The 25394-nt window shown below is 37.4% G+C and overlaps 1 protein-coding gene across 1 annotated transcript; it reads left to right on the forward strand.

Moving 5' to 3' along the window:
• The first annotated feature begins 6787 nt into the window (after positions 1–6787).
• LOC121237796 (E3 ubiquitin-protein ligase ORTHRUS 2) lies at positions 6788–16678 on the forward strand. The gene is made up of 9 exons (XM_041134674.1): positions 6788–7414; positions 11976–12508; positions 12994–13119; positions 13670–13769; positions 13920–13981; positions 14054–14156; positions 15201–15345; positions 15631–15845; positions 16126–16678. Exons 1-9 carry the CDS (start codon positions 6899–6901, stop codon positions 16456–16458), a joined length of 2133 nt encoding a protein of 710 aa, XP_040990608.1. The 5' UTR covers positions 6788–6898; the 3' UTR covers positions 16459–16678.
• The last annotated feature ends 8716 nt before the right edge of the window (positions 16679–25394 follow it).

Below are 25394 nucleotides of genomic sequence, written 5' to 3' on the forward strand. Positions count from 1 at the left end.
TTTTGTACACATTTATTTCGAGGTTGTGGTTGTATGTGACAATTGTTGGTGGAATGTTTTTGGGATTATTGGAGGTTGTGCTAGCATTGAGTTTTGCTGCACTATGTTGAGTTATGCTTTGTTTTGATGCATTTCATTTATTATAAATGCACCAGATTGATTGTATGTGAGTTTTGTTTTGTTTTGCTGCATTTCATTATTATAAATGGGAACAACGCTTTTAAGGTTGAGTTTTGCTTTGTTTTGCTACATTTCATTAATTATTTTGTTTAAAAAATAACAAAAAACAGTTGCTGAATGTACAGGTTGCTGCATGTATACTCTTGTCCATAACATTCTAAAACATTGACAAAAGCCAACTCATTACATCACATGTTCATTAAATTTACTAAACACTACTAATTACATCACATGTTCATTACAATCAATTGTCCAAAACTGAAACAGTTTACATGAGTCGAAGCACTGCTCGACATACAGAAATGTTTCAATAAATACAGGAAAATTATAGCAAAAATCGCAATAAACAACAATCACGACGTCAACGACGCTTTTAAGGTTCCCTTATACTTATTCTCCATTACTTTATATTTGGCTTCTTCAATCATTACATGTTCATGAAATAACCTCTCATTTATTCGTTGAGCTAACTCCAACGTAGCAAATTGGTTGTCCAAACTTGCTTTGTCTTTCCCTCTTGAAGTCCATGTACTTGAACCGATATTAGTACTTGAACTTGTCATTTGCTGGAAAATAAATAAATATTGTCATTGGTAACCAGATGGGAATTCAAGAATGCGAAGTCTATTTACCACGTAGTTTAAGTATAACTAGAAAGATTGATAGTTGCAGATTTCAAATTTTATAGGATACAAAGTCATATATATACATAGTTAAGAGAAGAATAAAGAAAAGGGAAATCTCATATTTCACTGACGAGTTGGATAGATATTCTTGCATTCAACCTTATAAGATAGCTTTACCTCTAGCACATATTAATGGAAACTACTATGAAATGTGGAAGGAGTGCTGATTATAATTTCACTACAAGCACAAATCCAACAAAAGAATCCTAGAAATCCCACAAAATGTTTAATCTGGTGAACCCAGATTTGAACCAATTAATAGAGTACCCCAGATGAGTTCATCCAAGCCCTATTAATAGAGTACCCCAATTGACTCTACAACTGAAAATTATAAATGCAGGTATCTCATTCTCTGCCCACATTTAGACCAACTCTAACCAAAGGATGAAGACCAACTCTGCCTGCAGAATCTGGCATGTCATAATTAATGACAATGTTAACACGTTCAATATCAATCCCCCTACCAACCAAGTTTGTGGCCACAAGAATCCTCGACTACCCCTCCTTAAAATTCTTGTAGCGTTTCAACCAGCAAATGGCATACTATTCACAATAATTTCAGTGTCCCACATTTTAATAAAAGCGGGTGTTGTACAACTATTCATCATTGGGTAGCAGTATTTGGAACAGACTGAAAAAAAAAATCAATCCAGCTGAACTCTTGAATGATTCACAAATTTTCCAACCAAAACAATGTTAGACAAACAGAACGAATAGCATATGGAACTACACAATAACCCAAGATTACAATTTCAAGCACAAAAACTAAATCAAGTAAAATAACTATGACCACCTACCTTTCTTGAGAAAACATATAAACCATGCAACACAAAACTTAGTATTATAAATCATGTATATACAATTGAATGTGGTTTGTATTACTGAATCAAGAAAGCTGGATTTTAAAAACATATAATGATAGAAGTCAACTCCTCCCCAAATAGAGATATAATGCAATATCAAGACACAAGCATACAACATATACACTGCATCTATAGTTTTGCCAGGATGATATCCCTTCATATACACAGAACACCAAATTCAAATATACAACTCATAATTTTTTTATAAGTAAAATATACAAGTCAGAAAATAATAGAATAAGTTGTATAAAATATGGGCATATATACAGAGTACAACAGATAACAATAAACAATCAAACTGATAAAAAAAACCAATGACAAATTAAAGTTGGAAGATAACAACTTTCCTCTTGGGGACATGCCAGAATGGATGCATATAGAGGGGAAATCACACTCCTTAAGTAGCTTGTTAAGCTCAGTTGCTCTGTTAACACTTTTGACAAAGATAACAACTTGATTAAAGTCCAACGCATCAAGGAGGTCATTCAACTTGCGGTTTTTTTCCGACTCGCTCAATTTGATGTAGTGCTGCCATTTAAATTCTAATAGGTCAGAGAAAGGTTAACTTTGCCTCGTCGTCGACATAAATTTCCATTGGCTGAAAGGAACAAATGGCACAGTAAATCATATTAGGGCCTTTCCTCAAGCTATTGGAATCCAGAACGAAATTAATGATGGGAACACATCCCCCGTATCAAGATCCTGCTCCATCTGCTTCTCCCCTGCAGGTACATTTTAAGTCATGCCAATCAAGCACAGAAATCTATCATACAGTTGACAGCCAACCCAGGTAGACAACTACCTCCCCATCTCCCTTCTCTTGTTTCAAATAACTTAACTTGAAGTAAAAACACACACCCAACACCTAACGTAAGAAAGTAAAAGGAGTAAAACAAGTGAAGGAAAATCAAAAGTTTAGGTCAGTAAAACACCAAACGCAGATGAGTTCATTCATAGTAGAAAGTAGTCCATACACACGGATGTAGCTCTAGAAAGTAGACCACATGCAAAATTCATTAGGCAAACAACATTGGCAAAAATACCTTCTACATAAGATATATCAAGGGTACCAAAACTGAGGGGCACCGTGAGTATTGGGGTAGAATATTTTCTTTGAGTCTTTTTTACAAACAGTTGCTATTCATTTCTCAAAGTGGCATTATCAATCCATATCCCCACATATTTTCTAGCCCAGATTACAATCACCATAACAAAGAGACAGAGATACAATCACTCAAAATATTACACGGAATTTGAAAAAATTACCCAGAAAATCGGCAAGAAGCCTCTCTCGAGGTCAAGAGAAGTGATTTTTCTTCCAGATCAGTGCAGCCCGTTGTCGCGGCTTTGGGAGTCGAGCTCAATCGAGTTGCCTTCGTGGTAGTGGTGGTCAAGGTCTTGAGAGAGGAAGAAGTTGATTCAGGGAGGGAGAGGCGAGAGAGGGAGTGTCAGGGAGGGAGAGGCGAGAGTCGCGAGCGAGGGGAGGGAGAGGCAAGAGAGGGAGTGTCGGGGAGGGAGTTGATTCAAGGAGGGGGAGGCGAGATGTGGCGCCCCCGACCCCATGTAAGGAGACACGAGAATCGAGATGCCGGGATGGTGACAACACGGTCACACATCCCAACGATAGTGTTAAGTATGTGCATATGCAACAGTATACAATAAACAACGCAGCGGATAATATACATAAGTCTACTAAGTACCAGAATTTTAATACAAATATTCAAAACAAATCATCTTTAAAAAGTTATACAATCATCCAAAATAGAAATATATACAAGTCTCAAACCAGAATACGAGTGATCCCAATCACTCCTCAGGCGGAGCCGACTCCTCAAGCTCACCCTCATCCTCCTCTGCATCAAAATCTGCGTTACCATAGAACGGTACCGCAGGTAAGTATAACCCAAACAACCACGAGATAAAAATACATTAATGCGACCAACATGCATGCATATGATGAAATATGCATTAGATCCAAAAATACTATTTTCCTCGAAAATAGATATTTTCAACACACGCCAAAATCCCATTTTGGCCCAAAAATAATACTCCGTCATTTTTCCAGAAAATGACCCAAATCAATAAAACCTCATTTTTCCAGAAAATGAATCACATAAAAACCTTTTAATCAACACACGCTATATTCCCAGTAAATAACCCATTATTCCATTAACCAATGCACCATGATCTCCCCTAGGGATCATCCGCACGTCCTGACTTCGTAGCAATGCTCAGTTCCGCGCCCAACGCTTTCGTGACCAAGCACCCACTACGCAACGAGCGATGCCCAGTTCCTCGCCCAGAGCGTACGTGGCCAAGCATCCTTTAGCCCCCGCCAGCAGAGGGGCCACGGAGTTGACACGAGACCATCTCGTCAAATCCCGTTGTCGCCCAGCGACAACCCAGGGGACATCACTCAGTATATTCCTCTCCCGAGTGACCAGAGGAGCTCCACCGAGATAAACAACACCATACCAACAACCAATATTTCACAATACCAATCAAACACACAACTCCGTCCACAATCCATCCAACCCCCGAACTCCTCGGACTCAGTCCAGCATTTCCAACCAGTTCACAATAATATGAATTAGTGCAAAAATATATTTAAATCACGAAAGTTCTTTAGAAAAATACTTACAACGCTATAATATGATTTCTGAAGGATCACGGTGGTGCAAAAAGTGGTGGCTCAGCAACGAAACAATGTAAAATACATTGTGGCCGTGGGTCTCAAAAACTCACTTTTCAACGGAGACAATCCAAGACCCGAAATTGATAGGGTAGGGTTTAGAGAGGTCGGTGAAGCCAATGGTGGTGGTGGTTGGCCGTGGGTGGCGCGCGCAAATGGTGGTTTTAAGGCCAAAAAGTCTGAAACGGAGATGGAGATAGATGAGCTTCACCGGTGGTAGATCGGAGCCAATGATAGGTGCATTGGGTTGCTAGGAGGTCGATGATGAAGTGGTAAATAAATGGTGGCCGAAGGTGGCGCGACGGCGGCGCGCGAACGAAGAGAAGGCTGCGGCTTTGGACGGTTCGTGGAGGCTAACGACGGCGCGATAGGAGCTAAGACTGGAGAGAGGTGGTCGCCGGCCGGTGGGGGAGCGAATGGGCTGGGCGGTGAGGGCCACGGCGGCGGGACGGCGGTGGGCTGGGAGAGGGACGAAAACGCATGGGGAGAGAGAGGGAGAGAAGGGAGTCGCGCGGGGGGAAAGGGAACGCAGCGGAAAAGAAAAGAAAAAGGAAAGAAAAAGAGAGAAAAAGAAAAGTGGGGAAAAGAAATGAGGTCCAATCCTCACCTCTTGGGTCACAAAAATGATCCAACGAAAATGATTACAAAACAGTAAGTTAAATAAAATAATTTAAACGTAATGATACAATGAAAATAAAATAATTAAATCCAACAATCAATTAATTTAAAAAGAAGAACAATTTAATGCATGACAATAAATAATATTAAGAAAACATATCAAATTTAATTTCCACAATTTAAAGATCATAAAATAAACTATTTAAAATATCCAATAATTTTAAAACAAGAGAATAAATTTTTGAATTATTAAAATAATCCTTCAGTGAAAATACACTAAAATACGGGGTGTTACACGAGAGATGGCGCGGGTGAGGCGAGAGGGGGAGTGATTCAGGGAGGGAGAGGCGAGAGATGGCGAGAGGTGGAGTTGATTTGTGAGAGAGGGAAATGTTTTCGGGGGAGAACCAGACGAATTTGGAATTGGACAGGAGGAAGACGAACCGGTTTACCAGGTGGACTTTCGTGTGGAGTGTGAAATGTAAACCGGACTATGAATAGAATTTCTGATTCTTTCGACGCACCTAGTTTCAAAAGGCCCAATGGTGTGGGGCGTGGGATCCAAAACAGTCTCTCATGAACATTCTTGGCCACTGGCTATTCGGGTTGTTTGCAGCATCCAACCTATTCCGAATAATTAAATTATTAATCTATCGACTCAAAACAGTGAGAACAGTTTGGGCCTTACATTGTAATCCACAGGACCACAAATAACAAGTTAAAATGCAAAAAATAGCAGATACCGGATATAAGTTTTATATAAGTCTTTTATAAAAAAGTGAATCCTATTAATAAAGAATAATTTTTTTTTAATTTTTTTAAGTGTGATCTATTTTTTTACAAAGATTTATATAAAATTTGTCTATTTAAAACTTGTATAATTTTTTTTTATTTGTGTTTCGTTAACAATAATGAAGTGCTTATTTAAATTTCTCATCGCTTATTTATAACGTTATAGTCTTTGCTTAAGAGCATTAGTATTGGACTTATCAAATGAGTTCAATCTTTAAAATTTGATAATTTTAGCTTTAAAATCCTAGCATTGGATTCACCATATGCTCAAATGTCAAGCTTTTAGTTACAGTACATTTTCTTTCATCTTCAAATTTGAAGACTCACTATTCACACTCTATAACCATTATTTTATTTACTTAAATTATTATTTTTCAATTTTGAGCCACAATATATTTAGGTTGAGAAATAATAATTTAAGTATCAAATTAAATTATTAATTAACATATAGTTAGTATAATTGTAAAATATAAAAAAAATAAATTAAAAATATTATTATCAACAAAATAATATTATATTATTATTTTGATAAATTCAATAGTTAATTTAATGTGAGATTATGAATAGAGAAGTTTTGAATTTATAAAAAATATATATATTTTTTTATCAAATTTAAAAAATAAAAATAATAAATCCAATACTAGCACTGTAATATATACACGAGAACGCGGTGGAAGAAAAGAAAAGAAAAAAAAAGAAAAGAAGGTTAGATGCTTCTTCATTATTTCAATAAATAAAAACGCAATGGAAGGAAGGGTAAAGGGGCAGGGTCCAAAAAAGTGGATTGCATTAATTGTTTGGCAGAACCAACGAAAGGTGAGAAAACGAATTCATTCCTAGGTGAGCTGTCGTCTAGTATAGCAATGATAAGCGGACACGTAAGAAGAACAGGTATACACGACCGCTTATGATAACATCCGAAATTCAAATCACCATCTCTCCCACTTTAGTTGTTTTCAAAAACCCGCCGTCTCTTTTATTTTGAGTTGAAAAAGATCTATTTCACCCAGAGCTGACCTGCATTTCAAACGTCTCCGTCTCGCCTCTCGCCTCTCGCCTCTCGCCTCATGACTTCTCACTCATCACTCCCTCCCATGGCGCAAGTTCGCCAACTGCCCTGCGACGGTGACGGTATTTGCATGCTCTGCAAGGTCAAGCCCTCCGACGAAGACAACCTCTCCTGCAAAACCTGTTCCACACCCTGGCACCTCAACTGCCTCTCCTCCCGTCCCGAGACTATCGCCTCCGCTCTCCAATGGGAATGCCCCGACTGTACCTCTCTCTCCCTTGACCTCCCGCCTGCTACTGCTTCCGGCGGCGCCTCCGACGACCTTATCGCTAAGATCCGTGAGATTGAGGCTGATGCGTCCCTCACGGAGCGTCAGAAGGCGAAGATGCGTCAGGAGTTGATGATGAGGGGAAATGCTTGTCTCGATGGCGATGAGAAGAACCATAAGAGGAAGAGAGGAAAGGAGGAGGAAATGAATGTTGGACGAGGAGGTGAGAGTAACGATGTGTTGGATCTTTTGGATGGGAGCCTTAACTGCTCCTTCTGTATGCAGTTACCGGAGAGGCCTGTTACGGTACGGTTCCTTGGTTCTTTTCATTTCCTTTAGCTTTGTTAAAAAAAAATGTTATTTTTAATTTTTTTATTGGCGTTTGTGGTCTTAGTGCACTTACATATCACCTTTGCTGATTTTTCTTTTATTTATTCATACTTTATTGATTCCGAGATAAAACTATGAGCCATTTTGGAAATTCTCTGCACAGTGTTCTCTGTTTTGGATATCCTCTTCTTTTTTTTTTTGAATAACTGTTTTATATATCCTATTATTTGGGGTCCTGGTATTCGGTTTTTTAGTATCTGAAATCTGGATTAATGATTGGATGAAATGTTAAAACGTTGAAGTAGAATATAATTTTTTAAGATAAAAGATGTTTGAATTGAAGTTGAAATTTTTTTGAAAGAACTCTTAACCAAACAGGTCCTTCGTATTGGGTTGGTGTTCTTTAAATCCTTTTGGTCTTTCGAGGCTCTCAGTGATATTTTCTTTGTCTTCTCCTCCTGGTATCAGTTATCGGGTTTTCCATTCCTTCACGGCTTATGTCAATTACCATATGTATAGTTGTACATTATTTGTTACCATATGACCGGTGTAATTTTTTTTAATCTAAAATAGCTTACCAAGATTCATTTTTTTAAATTTTATTCAATGGTTTTTCAATAAGTAATGCTATTATAAGACCTCTATACCTACACTGTTTACATACATAATTTGATTTGAAAGATAAATTTTAAATTTAAATTTTACAAATCAAATCTTACCATTTAAATGATGTGGATGATGTGCTTTAAACATCAATTTGACAATATAATAACTCTTTTAATTTACCATGATTTGTTCCCTCTCTCTATATCTATATCATATAATAACTCTCTTAATTTACCATGATTTGTTCTCTCTCTCTCTCTCTCTCTATATCTCTTCTACCTACTAATAAATTTACAATCTGTTATATTTCAATATTTGCAATATCTCTCCGATGCAATTTTTTTAATGTAATTATAAAGTCTCCCTTCACAAAAAACAAACACAAAATAACTCAAATAGAAAATTAAAAAGGAAAATTAAAAGATGAAAATAAATGAGGATTTTTTTTTTCTATACTGCATCAACTCATGAGACTAATGTTAAAAGTGTGGTGTTTATATGACAAGAGGTGCATATGGAAGTAATGAAATTATCATAATCAATTTTAAAGATAGGGAACGCTCAATGGAGGAGATAGTTCTTTGTTAATAAGGTTCCTTATTATCAAAATGAACTAACGGAAATAAAACACTAAACGTTAATGACTCTTATAGCTAAGTTATGGTCTCCATTTATTAGTCTCGTTTGCTGGCACGTCTTCCGTCTCTTCAATACATGGGACGGTTAAATTATAAATATAAACTGACTCAGAGACTCAGTAAGTTGATAAATCACATTGTTACCACAATTTTAAATTGATCTATCACTTTTAAAAGGACATGCATGAACTGTAATAACATCCACCCATTTAAGATGTGTTTTTGTTAATCTTTTGGTGGCCAACATAAAATTAGGCCTTGTGTGTAAGGCTTGATGATCTTAAAGATCACAATTTTGTGCCTGTGGCAATGGGTAGAATCCATTCAAAGTAGATGGACAACTTGATAAATTCAGGTGCACCTGAGAGAGCTATACTTGGCATTGTCATCCACCCCTCATCCTTTTGTTCCTTTACCCCTCGACAGTCAAAAGGCCAAGAAAAGCATTTATGTACGCTCATTCATGCACATGGTCATTTAATTTTCTTTCTTTTCTTTTCTTTTCTGTTTCCTTTATTTTTCTTTTCCTTTCATTTCTTTCATCCATCATTTAGCATAATACTCCCAATAAATACATCACATTATGAAATCAATGATGCCGTTTCATAAAAGAATAAGTTTTATGTTACCACAATAATTCACCCGTGGGTACCCCAAGTAGTAAGAGCGAACTTATGTGCATGAGTCCCATGTCATAGGTTCGAGTCCCCTTGGGATCAAAATGTGATTGAAATAGGAGGCCATGGTGGTAGGTTGTTGTACTAGTCTTCCTGAGGGTTTAGGTTCCATGGGTGATCCCTAAGGGCTCTGTTGTGGGGTGGTTCCCCCGTCATAAAAAAATGTTACCACAATAATTAAACACAATTTCATAAAATAAATACATGTCAATTATGTTTAAAAAAGCCATGATCATATCTACCTACTCTCTAGCTTGCTCTTTTTTTTTTTTTTTGATAAGTAAAATAAGTATTATTAACAAGAATGAGCAACAACTGCCAGTTATAAAGTAGTATGCACTATCTATGAGGACACATTAGCAACTAAGAAATCATGAAAATCCATGCCATTAAAGTCCACAGCAATGGTCCAAGTACATAGAGTCCTAAAAAAGAAAATTTTTAGCTTCGCCATTGATCTCTCCTTTTCTTCAAACGTCCTTTCATTTTACTCCTGCCACAAGCACCACATAATACAAATAGGAATCATCTTCCAAATCACTTTGATCTGATGCACACCTCAGATAGAGGTCCAACATGCCAATATATCCACCACGGATTCCGGCATAACCCATGCTAAATCCATCCTTTTGCACCTCATTTCAGAGAGTCCTGGCTATCTCACAATGCAAGAGTAGATGATTCACTGACTCACCCCCTCCTTTACACATACAGCACCAGTCTGCAACGATTATCTTTCTCTTTCTCAGATTATCTGTAGTAAGGATCTTGCCTAATGACGCTATCCACACAAAGAAAGAAGTTTTGGGAGGAGCCTTGTGTCGCTTTGGCTTGCTCTTAAAAGAACAATTCTACTCTTAATTTTGTCCTCTTACTTCCTCCTCTCTCTCCCCTTCCCATCCTCATCTTGTCCTCTCTTGCACCCTTCTTTCTCCTTTACTTTATTTCACACGGCTAACATTTAAATAAGAAAACTGTGCATGGGTTAATTATCCGTATGGCTGTTTTAATTTTAATTTTTGATTTTTTTTCGAAGTCGGCAGCAATGATGCTGAGAAATGAGAAACTTTGACACACAACCAGCATGTTTTCATCCTCAATAGAGGGAAAAGTGAGGTGGCCAACATATCAGGCCAGGAACTATTGTTGACACTCAACTCTTAGTGGACGAATTCCCAGCTTGGTAAATCTGTACAATTCCTATGCAACCAATCATGAACTATGAAGGAGTTAAGTGTCAACAATCTGTCCACTAGAGTTTCTAGACAGTGTTTTGGCTTCTTGCCTTTTTTCTAGCCTTAATATTCTTGCATTTAACTTAGAGACTACGCTAAGGCCTCGTTTGGACACTCAAACATTCTTAGATATTTTCAAAACTTCTCATAATTTTCTTCCTAAATATTACTCAAAACACAAAACACTTTTCAATTTCAAATCTTCAACTCTTTCATCTAATAATTACCTAATCATTACAACTTTTCCAAACAACCAAACAAAACACAAAAAAAGTACAACATTTTCAAATTTTAAAACAAAAATAATTTTCAAATAATTTTTTAACTTTATAATATTTTTATTCAATTCTCTCTCTCTCTCTCTCTCTCTCTCTCTCCCCCAAAATCCAATAAAATATCTTAAATCAAATCATTTCACTACTATTTACAGAATTATGAGATATTCTAAGTATCCAAATGAGCCCTTGAGTGCAACTTCTTGGACTTCTTTGAGGCTTGAGAGAGGATGCAAAAAATTATGCCAGCGAGGGCATAGAAAGATTGTATATTAGGATTTTGAAAATAGAAGCTACTAATCTATGGCTACAGCATGCTTTAGACGGTGACTCTATTGTGTTTCCCAGATTTTCTTAATGAAAACTCAGGACAATGTGAGCTGTTGGGAATTATTTTCCTTCAATTTCTGTCTAGGGAAATCTTTTTTAATCCATAAAGTTTGACCCACAGCTTCCTAGCCTTCCAGATAGATTCTTCTGCTCTTACAGGTCTAAATATGGTCCTAATTTGGCCAGTTTATGAATACTTACCTACTATAGCAGATTTGAGACCATGAATGACATAAGTCAGAACTTAATTCTACACTAATTGGTACTTTAATACATTTCAGCATTTAAAACATGGTAAAACAACAATTAATATTCTACCTATTGGCGTTTACCAACATTTCAAACACAACCAATTGGTATTAAAAAGATATTGGTCAACGTTTTAAGAAAAATCAAGCCTAATTAAAAAAATGCTAAATTAAATCCGTAGGGATCTGGCATGACATTATTTATGTACTTGCTTAGTTCTTTATGATTTCTTTTTCTTACAGATGTTTTCATTCTTCAGTGCTTGTCCTTGTCAGCTACGGTTTTATAGGTTCTATTGGTCATTTAGGTGTCAACATCTGACTTAATAGAATTACTGTATCCATTGACTTTCTCAGATTGTGCGAATTCGGTATTTGAAGTAATTGAGGTTTAGGTGTTCATTATTGTTTCTTTGACATGGAATTTTCACCATTATGCCTGCCTTCATTGTCTTCTTTGTATGCTACTAAGATTTTGCTTGTGATATTTGGTTGTTAATTAGGTTCTTGTTTTTTTGCTTTTGCCAGACACCATGTGGACACAATTTCTGCCTTAAATGCTTCCAGAAGTGGGTTGGGCAAGGGAAGCGTACTTGTGCAAAGTGCCGGTGCTCCATTCCTTCCAAAATGGCGAGTCAACCCCGTATCAATTCTACCCTTGTGGTAGCTATTCGCATGGCAAAGGTTTCCAAATCAATTGGTTCTGGAGGGCCTTCAAAGGTATATCATTTTGTACACAACCGGAATAGGCCTGACAAGGCTTATACTACTGAGAGGGCTCAAAAGAGTGGGAAGGCCAATGCTGCAAGTGGGAAGATATTTGTCACTATTTCCCCTGACCATTTTGGTCCTATCCCAGCTGAAAATGACCCAGAAAGGAATCAGGGTGTGCTTGTTGGAGAGTGCTGGGAAGACAGATTGGAGTGCCGGCAATGGGGTGCTCATTTTCCACATGTAGCTGGCATTGCTGGGCAATCCAACTATGGTGCACAGTCAGTGGCTCTTTCAGGGGGCTACCAAGACGATGAAGACCATGGAGAGTGGTTCCTCTACACTGGAAGGTTTGTTTTCAGAATGTGCTCTTTCAAATGGTTCTAGTTTGTGGCTCATCAGTGAACACTGGGTCTGTTATTTTATTCTTCATGTATTAATTTTCTCTAAAAGCTTAAACAATGAACATATTACAGCTGATTGTGGCTGCTATTTGTGATTTATTGCCATCTATAAGATCAGCTACTATGAGGACTTCTGGATACTATGAAATCCCCATTGTGGCCATGTTCTGCCATGCATTGGAGAGTTCCTGTTTTGAGTATGTCTGTGTACATAAGGATCAATTTTGTGGATAATATTAGGATTAAACAATTTCTTTTGTTTGAAAGTTTTTGTTTTGCTTTATTTGTCCTAATCTTCAACTTATTAATGTCTATTTTTGCCTTCCTCTTATCAAACATGTTTTCAATAAATGTGATAAACTTATATTCTACCAAAGGTCTCCTCACATATGAAGCTTCTATTATGTTTGATGCTTTTGCATGAATGGCAGTGGAGGCAGGGATCTTAGTGGGAACAAACGGACAAACAAAGATCAGTCTTTTGATCAGAAGTTCGAGAAAATGAACCAGGCGCTTCAAGTTAGTTGCTTAAAAGGGTATCCTGTTCGAGTTGTCAGGTAATATTAAATATTTAATGAATCTTTTCTCTCGCTTTAAGGTCATTTCAATGCATTGTTTCATATTATAAGTTTGTCGTTATTGACTATCACAGTTTAAAATTTCCCTACTGCATTTACAAATTTACTTTGGTAAAATCATTTTTCGAATGGCTAGAAGTGGTATTGAAATTCTTTTTCAGACCCATTGCTCCCACAGTTGAAAAGTATTATCCAAAGGTGTGATTTAAGGTTGTCTATTTGAGACTTTGTGTCAGTTGCCATTTCACTTTGCCTGGGAAGTTAGGAACAAATTTTTATTCTTATTCCAGATATTGAAAGAGCCAGCTAATAGTTTACAATCTAACAACATGCTTGTTAGAGGAAGAAAAGTTTTTGATTATACTAAAGGAAAAGTGGTTAGTAAAAGGAAACCCTACTTTATTGCTGGTAAAATTTATAGTTGGGCAGTAAACCATTCAAAACTTATTATTGTATACATAGGGATTAAAAAAGGAAACTAGCAATGGTTAGTGTTTTTATTTGTTTTTTTCCATATTTTGATGAGCAGGTCCCACAAAGAAAAGCGCTCTTCATATGCCCCGGAAAAAGGGGTAAGGTATGATGGTGTCTATAGAATTGAAAAATGTTGGCGCAAAGTGGGTATTCAGGTAATATGTGCTATTCTGCATGTTTGCATTGCTCATCTGTTTTACCTTTTTTTTTTTTTTTTTTTTTTTTTTTTTTTTCTTTTTTGCAAGCAATTATATTTCATCTGTTTTACTTTGCCTGAACAGATCTGATTTGTTTCCATGACATAGGGTTTTAAGGTCTGCAGGTATCTGTTCGTTAGATGTGACAATGAACCTGCCCCATGGACAAGGTTTGTGTTTGGTCAGTTATTAACTGGCTTAATTCTCTTGTACTCTGCTAAAGCTTCCTAATTCAACTGCAGTGATGAGCATGGGGATCGACCTAGACCTTTACCTGTTATTTCTGAGCTGAAGAAGGCAACAGAAATAATGGAAAGGAAGGATTGCCCATTATGGGACTTTGATGTGAGTGGTCTCAATTCTATCCCTGAACTTAAGATTATTATATTTTGGTTTCTTCTATTTCAGGGAGGTTGTTTTCTCAATCCATAGTTGATATGAGTAATGAACCAAAGTTAACATGAGTTTAGGGTGATGTTTGATGTTATTCAAGAAATGAAGTTCAATAAAAAATTCTAGAATTAGCCACAAGCAGTGTTGGTAAAAGCATGCTTAAGTGCAATGCAATGATGTTGAAGTGATTTGCTTACCAAATGCGACGTGCATTTAAAAAAAGGCAGTTTTTTGATTCTTTTTGCTTGAGCTCAAAATGCAAAAAAAAAAAAAAAAAAAAAAAAAAAAAAAAAGGAAGAAGAAGAAGAAGAAGAAGAAGTGAGCTTTGATAATATTTTTATCCAAAAAATATAAACAATCAAGTCAAGACCCAAAAACAAAAATATTCAAGATTTAGTTAATGCTTAATATCATTTACATCCCATGTGATGTATAGGCTTTGAACCTGATATAATAGTAAAGTTGGCTTTCTAGATGGATTGCTTGTATTAGCTTTGAAGTCAATACCTACAATTCTTGAATGTGCTCCTTTTTTATTTTTTTGTGGTGGCTTTTTTGGTAGATTTTGATTCAACCATGTACTTTAATTTCATCATGGCTATTTAGTAAATTTAGTAAAGCACAAGAGAAATATATAAAATGCTATGTTTAAATTTTATGTAACTTGTTTACTACTTAATTGTGATGTTGCATAATAGTCTAATAATAAATTGAGTTAATGATTTAACCGTGTCCTAACTGTAAAAAAATTAAATATATTATCATCCTGCTTCCTAAACCTTTTTTATTTTATTTTATGGACTTTCTGTTATTATAAATTGTTTTATAAAAATGTGCCCTTTACTTCAATTAGGTGTGTGCTTTTGCTAGCCTAGGCTCTAGACAATGTCTGTGCTTAAGTGGGCCTGATGCTTTCACCAACACTGGTAGTAAGCTTCTAAGCACTAGCATTTTCCTATGGTGTGTTGAATTATGAATTATCTGTTTTGCTCAAAGGAGGAAGAATGTTGCTGGAAATGGAAAAAACCTCCACCACCTAGCAGGAAACGGGTAGCTACTGGGAAGTCCGAAGACATAAAGAGGTCAAGGAAAGCAATGAGGCGAGCTCAGAATATGAGTGTAAGGGAGAAGCTCCTGAAAGGTCTGTTCTCTCTCCATTATTGAGTCATCTGTCATTAGCTCTTTTGTTTTGACCCTCAACTAGGCTATATCTGGTATTTTGATAGGGTATGTCAAATCTAGGAAGAGAAGTTCCATTAGCTAATGATTCATTGGCACTTGGAGGGTCTTTTTTTAATTTTTTTTAATAGTAAAACAATCAACAGATTTAGTGGGTTTGTTTAGTACTTGGTTTGCATGGTAAATCATGTGTTAATGATATTTAATTGTACATTTTATGTTCGCTCATGTATGTTTGCATATGCAGAGTTCAGTTGCCTCATCTGTCGGCAGGTGATGACTCTGCCAATAACAACACCATGTGCTCATAATTTTTGCAAGTTGTGTTTGGAGGATGCATTTGCTGGAAAAACTTTTGTGAGGGAGAGAAGCAGAGGTGGAAGGATGCTTCGATCCCAGAAAAATGTCATGAATTGCCCATCTTGCCCAATGGACATCTCTGATTTTCTCCAAAATCCTCAGGTATGCCATGCCATGCATAATTTTTTCTCTTGATTTATGTGAACTGAACTTGTGCTTTATTTTGCATTCGATTTCTGAGAAAATGGGAGAAGAGAGACAAAAACCAGTAACCCTGACAGTTGGGAATGAATCTTGGTTGGTAAATGCATGGCCGTCAGTTTCTTGTTTTCGTAGCAACAAATGGGGTTTACTGGTTGCCCCCATTTTTCATGTATGGACGGACCATTCTTTATAACCAATGGAGATGGTTTAGGGTAATTTGTGGAATTGATTGTGGCAGGTAAATAGAGAGTTGATGGATGTGATTGAGTCGCTGAAATCTAAGACTGAAGAGGAGAATGGGAACTGTATTGAGTCAAGTGAAGAAACTGATGGCAACGAGGATGGTGGTGACCTTTTGTCTGCGAGTGCTGAAAAAGCTAACATAGAGAATTCAGAAATCACAGGTGTAGTTGATTGTGTGCAGACTCTCAACAAAAGCAAGCTCAAAAGAAGCAGAAAGCATAGGGAAGTAGATGTTGGGGAATCATCATTAGGAGCAGAAATACCAAAAGAAGTAAATGATTCACCATCAAGTCCACTCCATATGCAATCTGATGACGACTTTCAATGATTACTCTAAAATGGTTGGATCATCAGGTAGACTCATTTCGTCGAGTGGGATTATTTTGAGAAGGGGAGATTCTTGTGACCTTTAGGGTGACTTCAAAATTTCTTTTGGAGGAATCTCAACTATCTAGAAAAGGTTCATTTTGGGAATACTAGAGATATATTTGATGTAGAAAACCGAAACTTAATTAATTTCATAATTTACTTCAGTTTGGAATTGGAAACCATTTGAGATCACCCATGTTTTCATTTTTAAATTTATTCTGTTTTTTGGTAGGAGGGCAGAGTATCTAAAGCCTGAACCTTAAAATCCCTAATCCTAATTTACTCGAGGTGGCAGCTACCATAGTTTGTGGTGGTTGGAATTCTGTGGACCGACACCACGAATGACTGATGAGGTGTTAGGGTCTGTTTGAGATTGCGTTAGGAGTCTTAAAAAAATGCTTAAACAACTTTATAAGTTCATTAATGATAAAATTCGGTTTGCATATTAAAATACTTTTTTAAGAAGTATCATTTTTATATTTTTTTTAAATGCAATTTTCTCAATAATGTAGAACGTAGTTACAACTTAAAGGAAATCGTCAATGAGGGAAAATACATATTACAACTTTCAAATAATTATCACAATAACCTTTGGTATTATACTTGGAAATGCATGAAGAAATTCTTTTTCACTTGTGCATTGTTGAAGATATTTTTTTTCAATTTATTACTGAAAATCTTAATAGATTGTTTTTGTTATTATTTGATTATAACATTTCGTTTCTATCAAGAATATGATTATAATCTTTAAAAAATCAAATGATTTTTTATCTCATTTATCTCAAAAATGCTTTTAATTCGTTTCTAAACAAATGATACATGTTTGAAAGTGCTTTAGATGTATAGTTATCAGACAATAAATAATTTTTTAATAGTAGTTACAACTATAAGTCTCAAGTCTCAAGTTATATTATCCATTGCAATTCTAAGCATGCACTTAATAGTGCATTTACACCCTCAAACAAGCCTGACACGTGAGTTTCACTTTATTGTGCACTAGCACGAAGTAGTGGACCGAGTCTACGGTTTTTGTCTGATCCCCTATTTTCATCCATATTCCAAATCTCCTTCTATCGGTCTCAAACATTTTTTGCTGATTCTCTTGCTCTCATGAAGCATTGTTGCAACTCGATTTGGATTCGATCATTGAGAGGAAGTTGACGTGTCTCTCCATTTGGCCTGTCTCGTTTTCACTAGGGTTGAACAAAAATTTGAAATTTCGACTCTGACTTCAATTCTGAATATGCTCTGACTCTGACAAAATGAAATTGGAGTCGGATTTGTTTTTCACTTCCAAGTTAGAGTCGGAGTAGGAGTCGGAGGTGTCGGCATATCGACTCTGACTTCGACTCCAACTTTTGGCCTCCGACTCCGATATTATACATATGTTATAAAAATATATATATTTATCTATAACTAAAAGTTATATAGTTAAATTCAAAAATATACTAGTACTATAATATATATAGACTAAATTGACTAATAATGGTTTAGTATATGTAAACAATGAACATCACAGTACTACTACAATGTAATATTAATGTATAATAATACAAAATAATAACATATAACACTTAGTCTAATATATTATTAAGTTAGAAATAATAGGAATAAGTTAGACACAAGTATTAGGGCTGTGCAAAAAAGGCCTCGCCTTGATCAATTCGAAAGGCTCGATATGGGCCCACCCGACTAAAGTCGGTTTCATTGGATGAAACCCAATACTGAGTTTATTACAACCTAACATTGGTCGAAACCGACGGTCTGACTTTATCTGTTTCCTCAACCGCCCTCAAATGCCAAAAGCCATTTCTGTACTGTACATACGTCTGCATCTCCAGCAATAACTACACCTTCTCCAACTACTCTGATGCCCTCAAGTCCCTAATGAATCTCACCCAGGTCGAGCTCAACAATTTGTTGGTGGCCAAGGATGTGGCCAAGGTTTTTGGGCTTCTCTCGAGCAGAGCATGGTACTGCAAGAGGTTGGACATGTCGGTGAATTTGAGAAGATCGGTGGGGGTTTTGGCCAAGAGGAGATTCTGATTGGTTGAGAGAGTTTGGTTTTGAAAGGGGATTCGAAGCTGGGATTGGATTAAGGTTTTGAGTTGGGACCTCAGATTTGCCAACTCTTAACTCTCACGCACTTCGCCGTTCTTGGTTCAAGCAAGCCATCAAAATTCGTGGTTTTGGAGGATGAACTTGGGAGTAAGAAAGAGATGACTGTGCTGAAGAGTTTCTACGAAGCCCACATTTTCCCTCCAGCCAAACACTATTAACTTCAACGGCTGTCATTTAATTGGGCTCTTTTTAGCTCTTTCTCCTTGGAATATCAAACCCTACCTTCAATCCCTCTGCCGATGAAGAAAAAAGAGGGAATATTTCCTTTTTTTTTTTTTATTTTTTATTTTATTTAAGTCTATTAGTCGGGTCATACGGGTTCAACCCGCTTTTATTTTGGACGGGTCGGTTCAGGTCAGGTTGGTGCCTTGGATGGGTATAGTCGGGTTGGGTCGGGCACAAACCCAGTACTTTGGGCTAGGGTTGCAGGCCTAACTAGTATAGTACAAGTATAATGAATAAATAACAAGTAATATTATAGTATAATAATATGTAATTGTCAATAATCAATTCTATGGTACAAGTATAAATACTAACAATTGTATTTAAACCCTATAGTACAAGCTAATTATAATAATGTACAATAACATTATAGACTTGTAGTACATGTAATACCAATGTATAATAACACTAATATAATAAATTCTATTTTTTTTTTATAATAAAGGATCACATTTCATTCATAATAGGACATACAAATTTGACTTAAAACAAGTCAGTTACATACGTTAATAGCTTCCTAGCACACTTTCGTGGCTGACATGGTCTAGTCGAGACGACAGATCTCTAAAGACCTAAGTCTAAGAGATCCGTCGTGCACATCTCTGTCCCCGACAGAGTAACAGTAACCAGGTGACAAAACCCATACCCCAACTACGCGGAGTAGGGTACACCACACCGCCTAAGCGGAGAGGGGGGGACACACTGTTCAGACCAAGGTCTGAAGGGACAAAATTTTTGGATTTTTATTTTTTTAAAAATGAAAGACAGTACACGAAATAAAATACAATGGGAAAACTATTATGAAAACGGAAAAGGACAGTGCTCCAAGAGGCTGTAGTGGCGCGTGCAGTACACGCGCCACTCTGGGAGGAAAACCGTCGACCGATCTTGGAGGTTTCGGACTCACAGACCCCAGTGGCGCCACTCGTGGCGACCAGAGGGCCTCCCGGTGGCACGCGATAGCTACTCGCTGAACGTCTCCGATAACTTTTGGCCGCGTGTGCGAGCTACTCGCCGCTCCATTTGGCGCCGCCTTTAGTGGTCTTCAAGATCGGCTGCTGGGCAACGCCATGGAGGGGCCCGTGCTGGTCTATGGTCGCCGAAAGTTCTAGATCTACGATTCTCCCTTATTTAGCCTGCAAAAATACAACAAACACAAAAACGAAGCACTACACAGAAGGGATGGGGGTGGGGAGAGAGAGGGAGGGAGGGGGAAAGGAGTCAAAGCACCCACCCCCTCGAGTCAGATCTGTAACGAGAGTTTAGAGAGAGAAGGGTTCGAGAGAGAGACGAGAGCGTGTCTCAGAAATAACGAGTTTTCAATATAGTACAAGTCAATTTAAATAGTAATTGTTAGTAATCAATACTAACAGTTAAATTGAGTGACGAGAAAAATTATAAAAATCATAAATAGAATGAGAACATATAACTAGACACTATAGTATGATAAAAAGTTATAACTATAATATGATAATATATAACTGAACACTAGTGATTTAATAAAATAATAATCCATACTAAGGTATCGACAATTATAAAAAAACATAGGGTTAAAAGCCTAAAACAAAGATTAAGATTAAAATTAAATTTACGGTTTAGGGAAAAAACCCAAAACAGAGAAAACAAATTGGGTTTAGAAGCTCAAAAGGACCAAAACTGTAGTAGGCTAGCCAAAAATGCGAGAGCCAGCCCAAGATTCAGGCAAAACAACACTGTTTTTCCTCCAAAAATGGTGCCGTTTTGGATATTCTACTCCCTCCTAGCAAAACGACGTCATTTTTATAGAACGACACCGTTTTGACTAAATCTATTCGTTTCTTACCCCCTCCCACCGTGCGACCTCGCCCTCACTCCCTCAGTTTCACTTTCTTTCAGTTCTCATTCTCAGTTTGAAAACCCTAGGTCCCGTTACTACTAGCCTATCGCTGTCGATTGCTTCTTGATCTCTTCCCCCGCCGTGCATACGCCATCCCTCGACTACCCCTCGTCGTCCTACCCTTCTGATCCTTGCTACAATCACGCATTCTTAGACCCGTCATCCACTCTTAGTTGCATCCTCAACCACTGTTCGTCGATGTCAGTAAGTGCCTCTTCCGTTACCAGCATATTTTATTTTAATTTTTTGGTTCTTATTTATGGTTGATTGCTGATGTTTTGTATCGTTATTTCCAGATTTTGGTTCACCGGTTCACCACACTCACCACAGTAAGTCCCTACACTGCCCCTTGTTGATTTGGTGTTGATTTTGGTTTATTACATGTTATATGACTGATTTATGTGGAGTGGCCTCTTTCGATTTTGTAAATTTCTATTTATGTGGAGCCAGTAACAAGTTTTCATAAGTGTGTAAGTTTTATTGTATTATCATTGTTTTATATCTGGGGCTTTTTTTGTGTACAAACGTACATACTTGTTTGTGAATGGTGATTTTTGTGGTGTGAATTTGTATTATGTGTGGTTGTTTTTGTGTAAATTTGAGTTGGCGTGGGGTTGTTTTTGAGCTGAAGTGGGTTGGGGTTGGGTGAAATTTTTGCAAGGGGCTTTTTTGTGTTGTGTGAACTTGTATTACGTGAATATGTTTTTGGGGATGTTTTGGGGCTGTGTTGGTGTAAATTGGAGCTGGTGTGGGGCTGTTTTTGAGTTGGAGTTGGAGTGGGGTGGGGTTGTGTGAATTTTTATGCAAGGAGTGTTTTTGTGTTGTGTGAAGTGTGAACTTGTTTTTGGGGTTGTGTTGGTGTAAATTTGAGTTGGCATGGGCCTGCTTTTGAGCTGGAGTGGGGTGGGGTTTTGTCAACTTTTTGCAAGGGGCTATTTTTGTGTTGTGTGAACTTGTTTTTGGGGTTGCGTTGGGGTAAATTTGAGCTGGCGTGGGTTGTTTTTGAGCTGGAGTGGGGTGGGGTTGTGTAATTTGTTTTGCAAGGCGGTGTTTTTGTGTTGTGTGAATTTTTGCAAGGCAATGTTTTTGTTTGTGTGTTGTGTTTTTAGGGCTGTGTTAATCGTCTTTTTTTTTTTTTGTGTGTTTTGTTTTAGTTCTTAAATCATAAATTATGAAGGCACAAGCACTCCTACATCCACCTTCGGATCTTGTCCAAAAGGACGAGTACCACAACAGCCTATCGAGGCTCCCATAATCGAAAGGTCTAGCGAACTCTTAGTCTCTTTTGTAGGCACTCGTACTACCTTTCGTTCTACCCTCCTCCCTATACTAGGTAGTAGAAACCCCAAGAATAGGAGTGAGGTATGAGATCACTTCACAAAAGTGCCTGATTGTGATCTTGAAGAACCTATTGCTACTTGTAACCATTGTGGAAAGCAATGGAAATGCCATCCCAAAAGGCAAGGCACTTCGGCCATGGGAGCACACATCCACCTTTGCCCCAAAAACCGTAAAAGTAAATTGGACAAGGCTCAACAATTCTTGGTCTCAGAGGCAAGAGTGGAAGGAGGGGAAGGGGATAAGAATTTAGGGATGACCAAGTATAATAAGAAAAAAAATAGGGCTGCCCTTGCTAGGATGATGATAGTGGATGAGTTACCCTTTAGTGTTGTTGAGGGCTAAGGTTTTGGGACTACACTAAATTCCTTGATCCTAGGTTTTCTATTCCTTCGTGATTTACGATAATGAGGAATTGTATGAGACTATTCTTGAAAGAAAATGATAGCCTAAAGAAAATATTTTTGACAACCAAACAAAGACAGTGCTTGACCACCGACACTTGAACTTCTATTTAAAATATTAATTACATGTGTGTCACGGCTCACTTTTTTGATAGTAGTTGAAAGTTTTATAAGCGGATCATTTCATTTACCCGAATTAATGATCACAAGGAGCAATAATTGGGAGGGAGTTGGAGTAGTATATGCTTGACTGGGGCATTGATAATTTTTTTACAATTACAGTAGACAATGCTATCTCCAACAACTCTGCTATTGATTGGTTGAGAAAAACAGAAATGGGAAGTGAGGAGTGTGTTGCGGATCATGAGTTTATTCACATGAGGTGTACTGCATACATTTTAAACCTTGTTTTAAGTGAATGTTTGAAAGATGTTGATGACTCAATCACATTGGTTTGGAATTTGATTAAGTATGTGAAATCTTTTTTCCAAAGACTTGCCACTTTCAAGTCTTATGTTGATAGGTCAAAAGTTCCATGTTCTAGTTTCTTGTCTCTTGACGTACCTACTAGATGGAACTGGACTTATCTTATGTTGGACATGCCAGAAAGTATCAAAAAGCTTCCCAACTTTTGCTTGATGAGGATCCCTACTCACGAGTTTATTTGTTTGAGGATGGGTCTGGGAAAAAGGGTCTTGGAGATTCTGGGTTTGATGATTGGGAGACCATAAGAAACTTTACGGTGTTTTTTCATGTATTTTATAACGTCACCTTGCATATTTCTGGTACATTATATGTCACATCAAATCTGTATTTCCAAGAACTTATTAATACTCATGCAAACTTGAATAGTTTTTGTGACAATAGTAATCGACGCTTGAGTTCAATGGCTTTTTAAAATGAAAACAAAGTATGATAAATATTGGGGTGTTCATCAAAAGATAAACCGGTTGTTGTTTATTGTTGCTATTCTTGACGCATAGTACAAATTGATTACTCAAGCAAATTGGTTCAACCAAACATTGGGCGATGAGATGTGTGAGAAATTTGTTACACTCCTCAAGTGGGATATGGAGTTCTTGTATGAACAATATGTTATGTTTGGTGGTGGGTGTGGAAGTGGGTCTAAGTCAACTACGTCTCACACTTGTAATGAGGGTAGTACATCAATGGGAGTAGCTATACAATTGATCCTTTGGCCTTTTTGCCAAACTTCTATAAAGAGTGGAAATCCAGCAACCTTGATGGACTGTAAGTCACAGCTAGAACGGTATTTGTTGGAGGATGTTGAGGTTCCTATGGAGAGTTTCAACATTTTAATTTGGTCGAGGGTCAACTTCACCAAATATCATATTCTTGCTCTAATGGCAAGAGATATCTTGGCCATTCCAATCACCACCGTAGCATCTAAGTCAGTATTTAGCACATGAGGGATCCATTTAATAATTGTTTTGGCTCCTAGAACTGCAGAGGCTCTTGTGTTTGCGTAGAATTGGTTGAAGTCCACTGCTATATGCCTGAATCAAAATTATCCGAACACAATTGATGATCCAGATGGCTATAAGTTAGACTCAAGTAATGTATTTAGAGATTTTGTTTTAGTTTTTGTAGAATTAACACTAGTATGGTGAGTTTGCTACATGAAGATGATTGAGGTTTGAGGTGCATTTGTGAAATTGTGTAACTATTGTTTGTCTTACTAATCTTGTCATCTTTTCTTCAGGCACAACTTGGAATGACACTTGGAATTTGGTTCATTTGTTGTTGTTGGTAAATGGCTCGAGTTTTGTCTAGACTTGGCCCTTAGAATTTGTTTTAGGTTGCCATGGCATTTTAGGAGCCTTAGTTACTTTGGAAGGCCTTAGAACCTTTGATGAAGTAACTTAAGCCCAAGAAAAGAGTGACCCTAGTTTACTTTAGAATTTCAGCCTTATTGGGAAAATTAGGTCCAATGGTTTAGGCCCACGATCCAATTCTAAGTTGGTAGTGTTATGTGTCCTGAGAATGTTATACCTTGAACCTAGTCTTGAAAGTGGGTTAAGGGGGAAAGAGAGGTGTAGGAAAGCAGGAAGATGGGCTTACATGCCTAGCCCATTGTTCTTTTGTCTAGAATTCAAGTTCCAAGATAGGTTTCTTGAAAATGGGAGCCTAGGGAAGTGATATGGGGTTTTTCTAGAAGTTTTGCATAGGTAACTGAAGGGAGGCCTTTGGGATTTCGAGTTTTGCTAGCTTTTGCCATGTGTCAAGCATGCACCAATTTTCTAGAAGATTTTTGTGATGAGACTTTTGTATCAAGGACAAGTTTGCCCTTAGTGTTTCGGCTAGCATACTCCCAAGCATTCTATTCACTTGCCACTTGTCACTTAGTGCATTTTGGACCAATGGTATGTGAAAGGTCACCTAGGGAATGAATATTGAGAAGATGAAGCAACACCTTGGGAAAGGAAAAATGGAAAGGACGGCTTGGGCTATGGCACATGCCCAATGCCACTTGTCTTCCATGCCAAGAGTTACTTGTTGGGAATAGTTAAAGACATGCATTGTTTTACCAAGTTACCCCTTGAAAAGATATTTACTTGTTTAAGGAAAGGAAGGGCATAAGAGGGAAAAATGGATTTTCGGCCAAGGAGAGAAGTCCAACACGCCACCTTCCAAGAATGTCCCTTCCCAATGCAATCTAAGTTGGGAAGTCTAATAGGCTTTTCGGTTTTAGAGAGAGAGAGAGAAGAAGAAACCTTGCCACTTGTCATACATGCAAGGGTTTTGATACAAACAAGGAGGGAAGTGAAGGGTCTCATATTTAAAGAGAAGGGTTCATGCCTAGGAGGCTTTTCCCTTGCCATTTTTTGGATTTTGCATGAGTTTCCATTCTCTCCACACAATTCTCCCATGTTCCTTTGAAAGCTCTCTCATTTTCTTGTGTTTTCTCTTCAA

This window comes from Juglans microcarpa x Juglans regia, chromosome 6S (assembly GCF_004785595.1).
Source record: "Juglans microcarpa x Juglans regia isolate MS1-56 chromosome 6S, Jm3101_v1.0, whole genome shotgun sequence".
In the NCBI taxonomy this organism is placed as follows: Eukaryota; Viridiplantae; Streptophyta; class Magnoliopsida; order Fagales; family Juglandaceae; genus Juglans; species Juglans microcarpa x Juglans regia.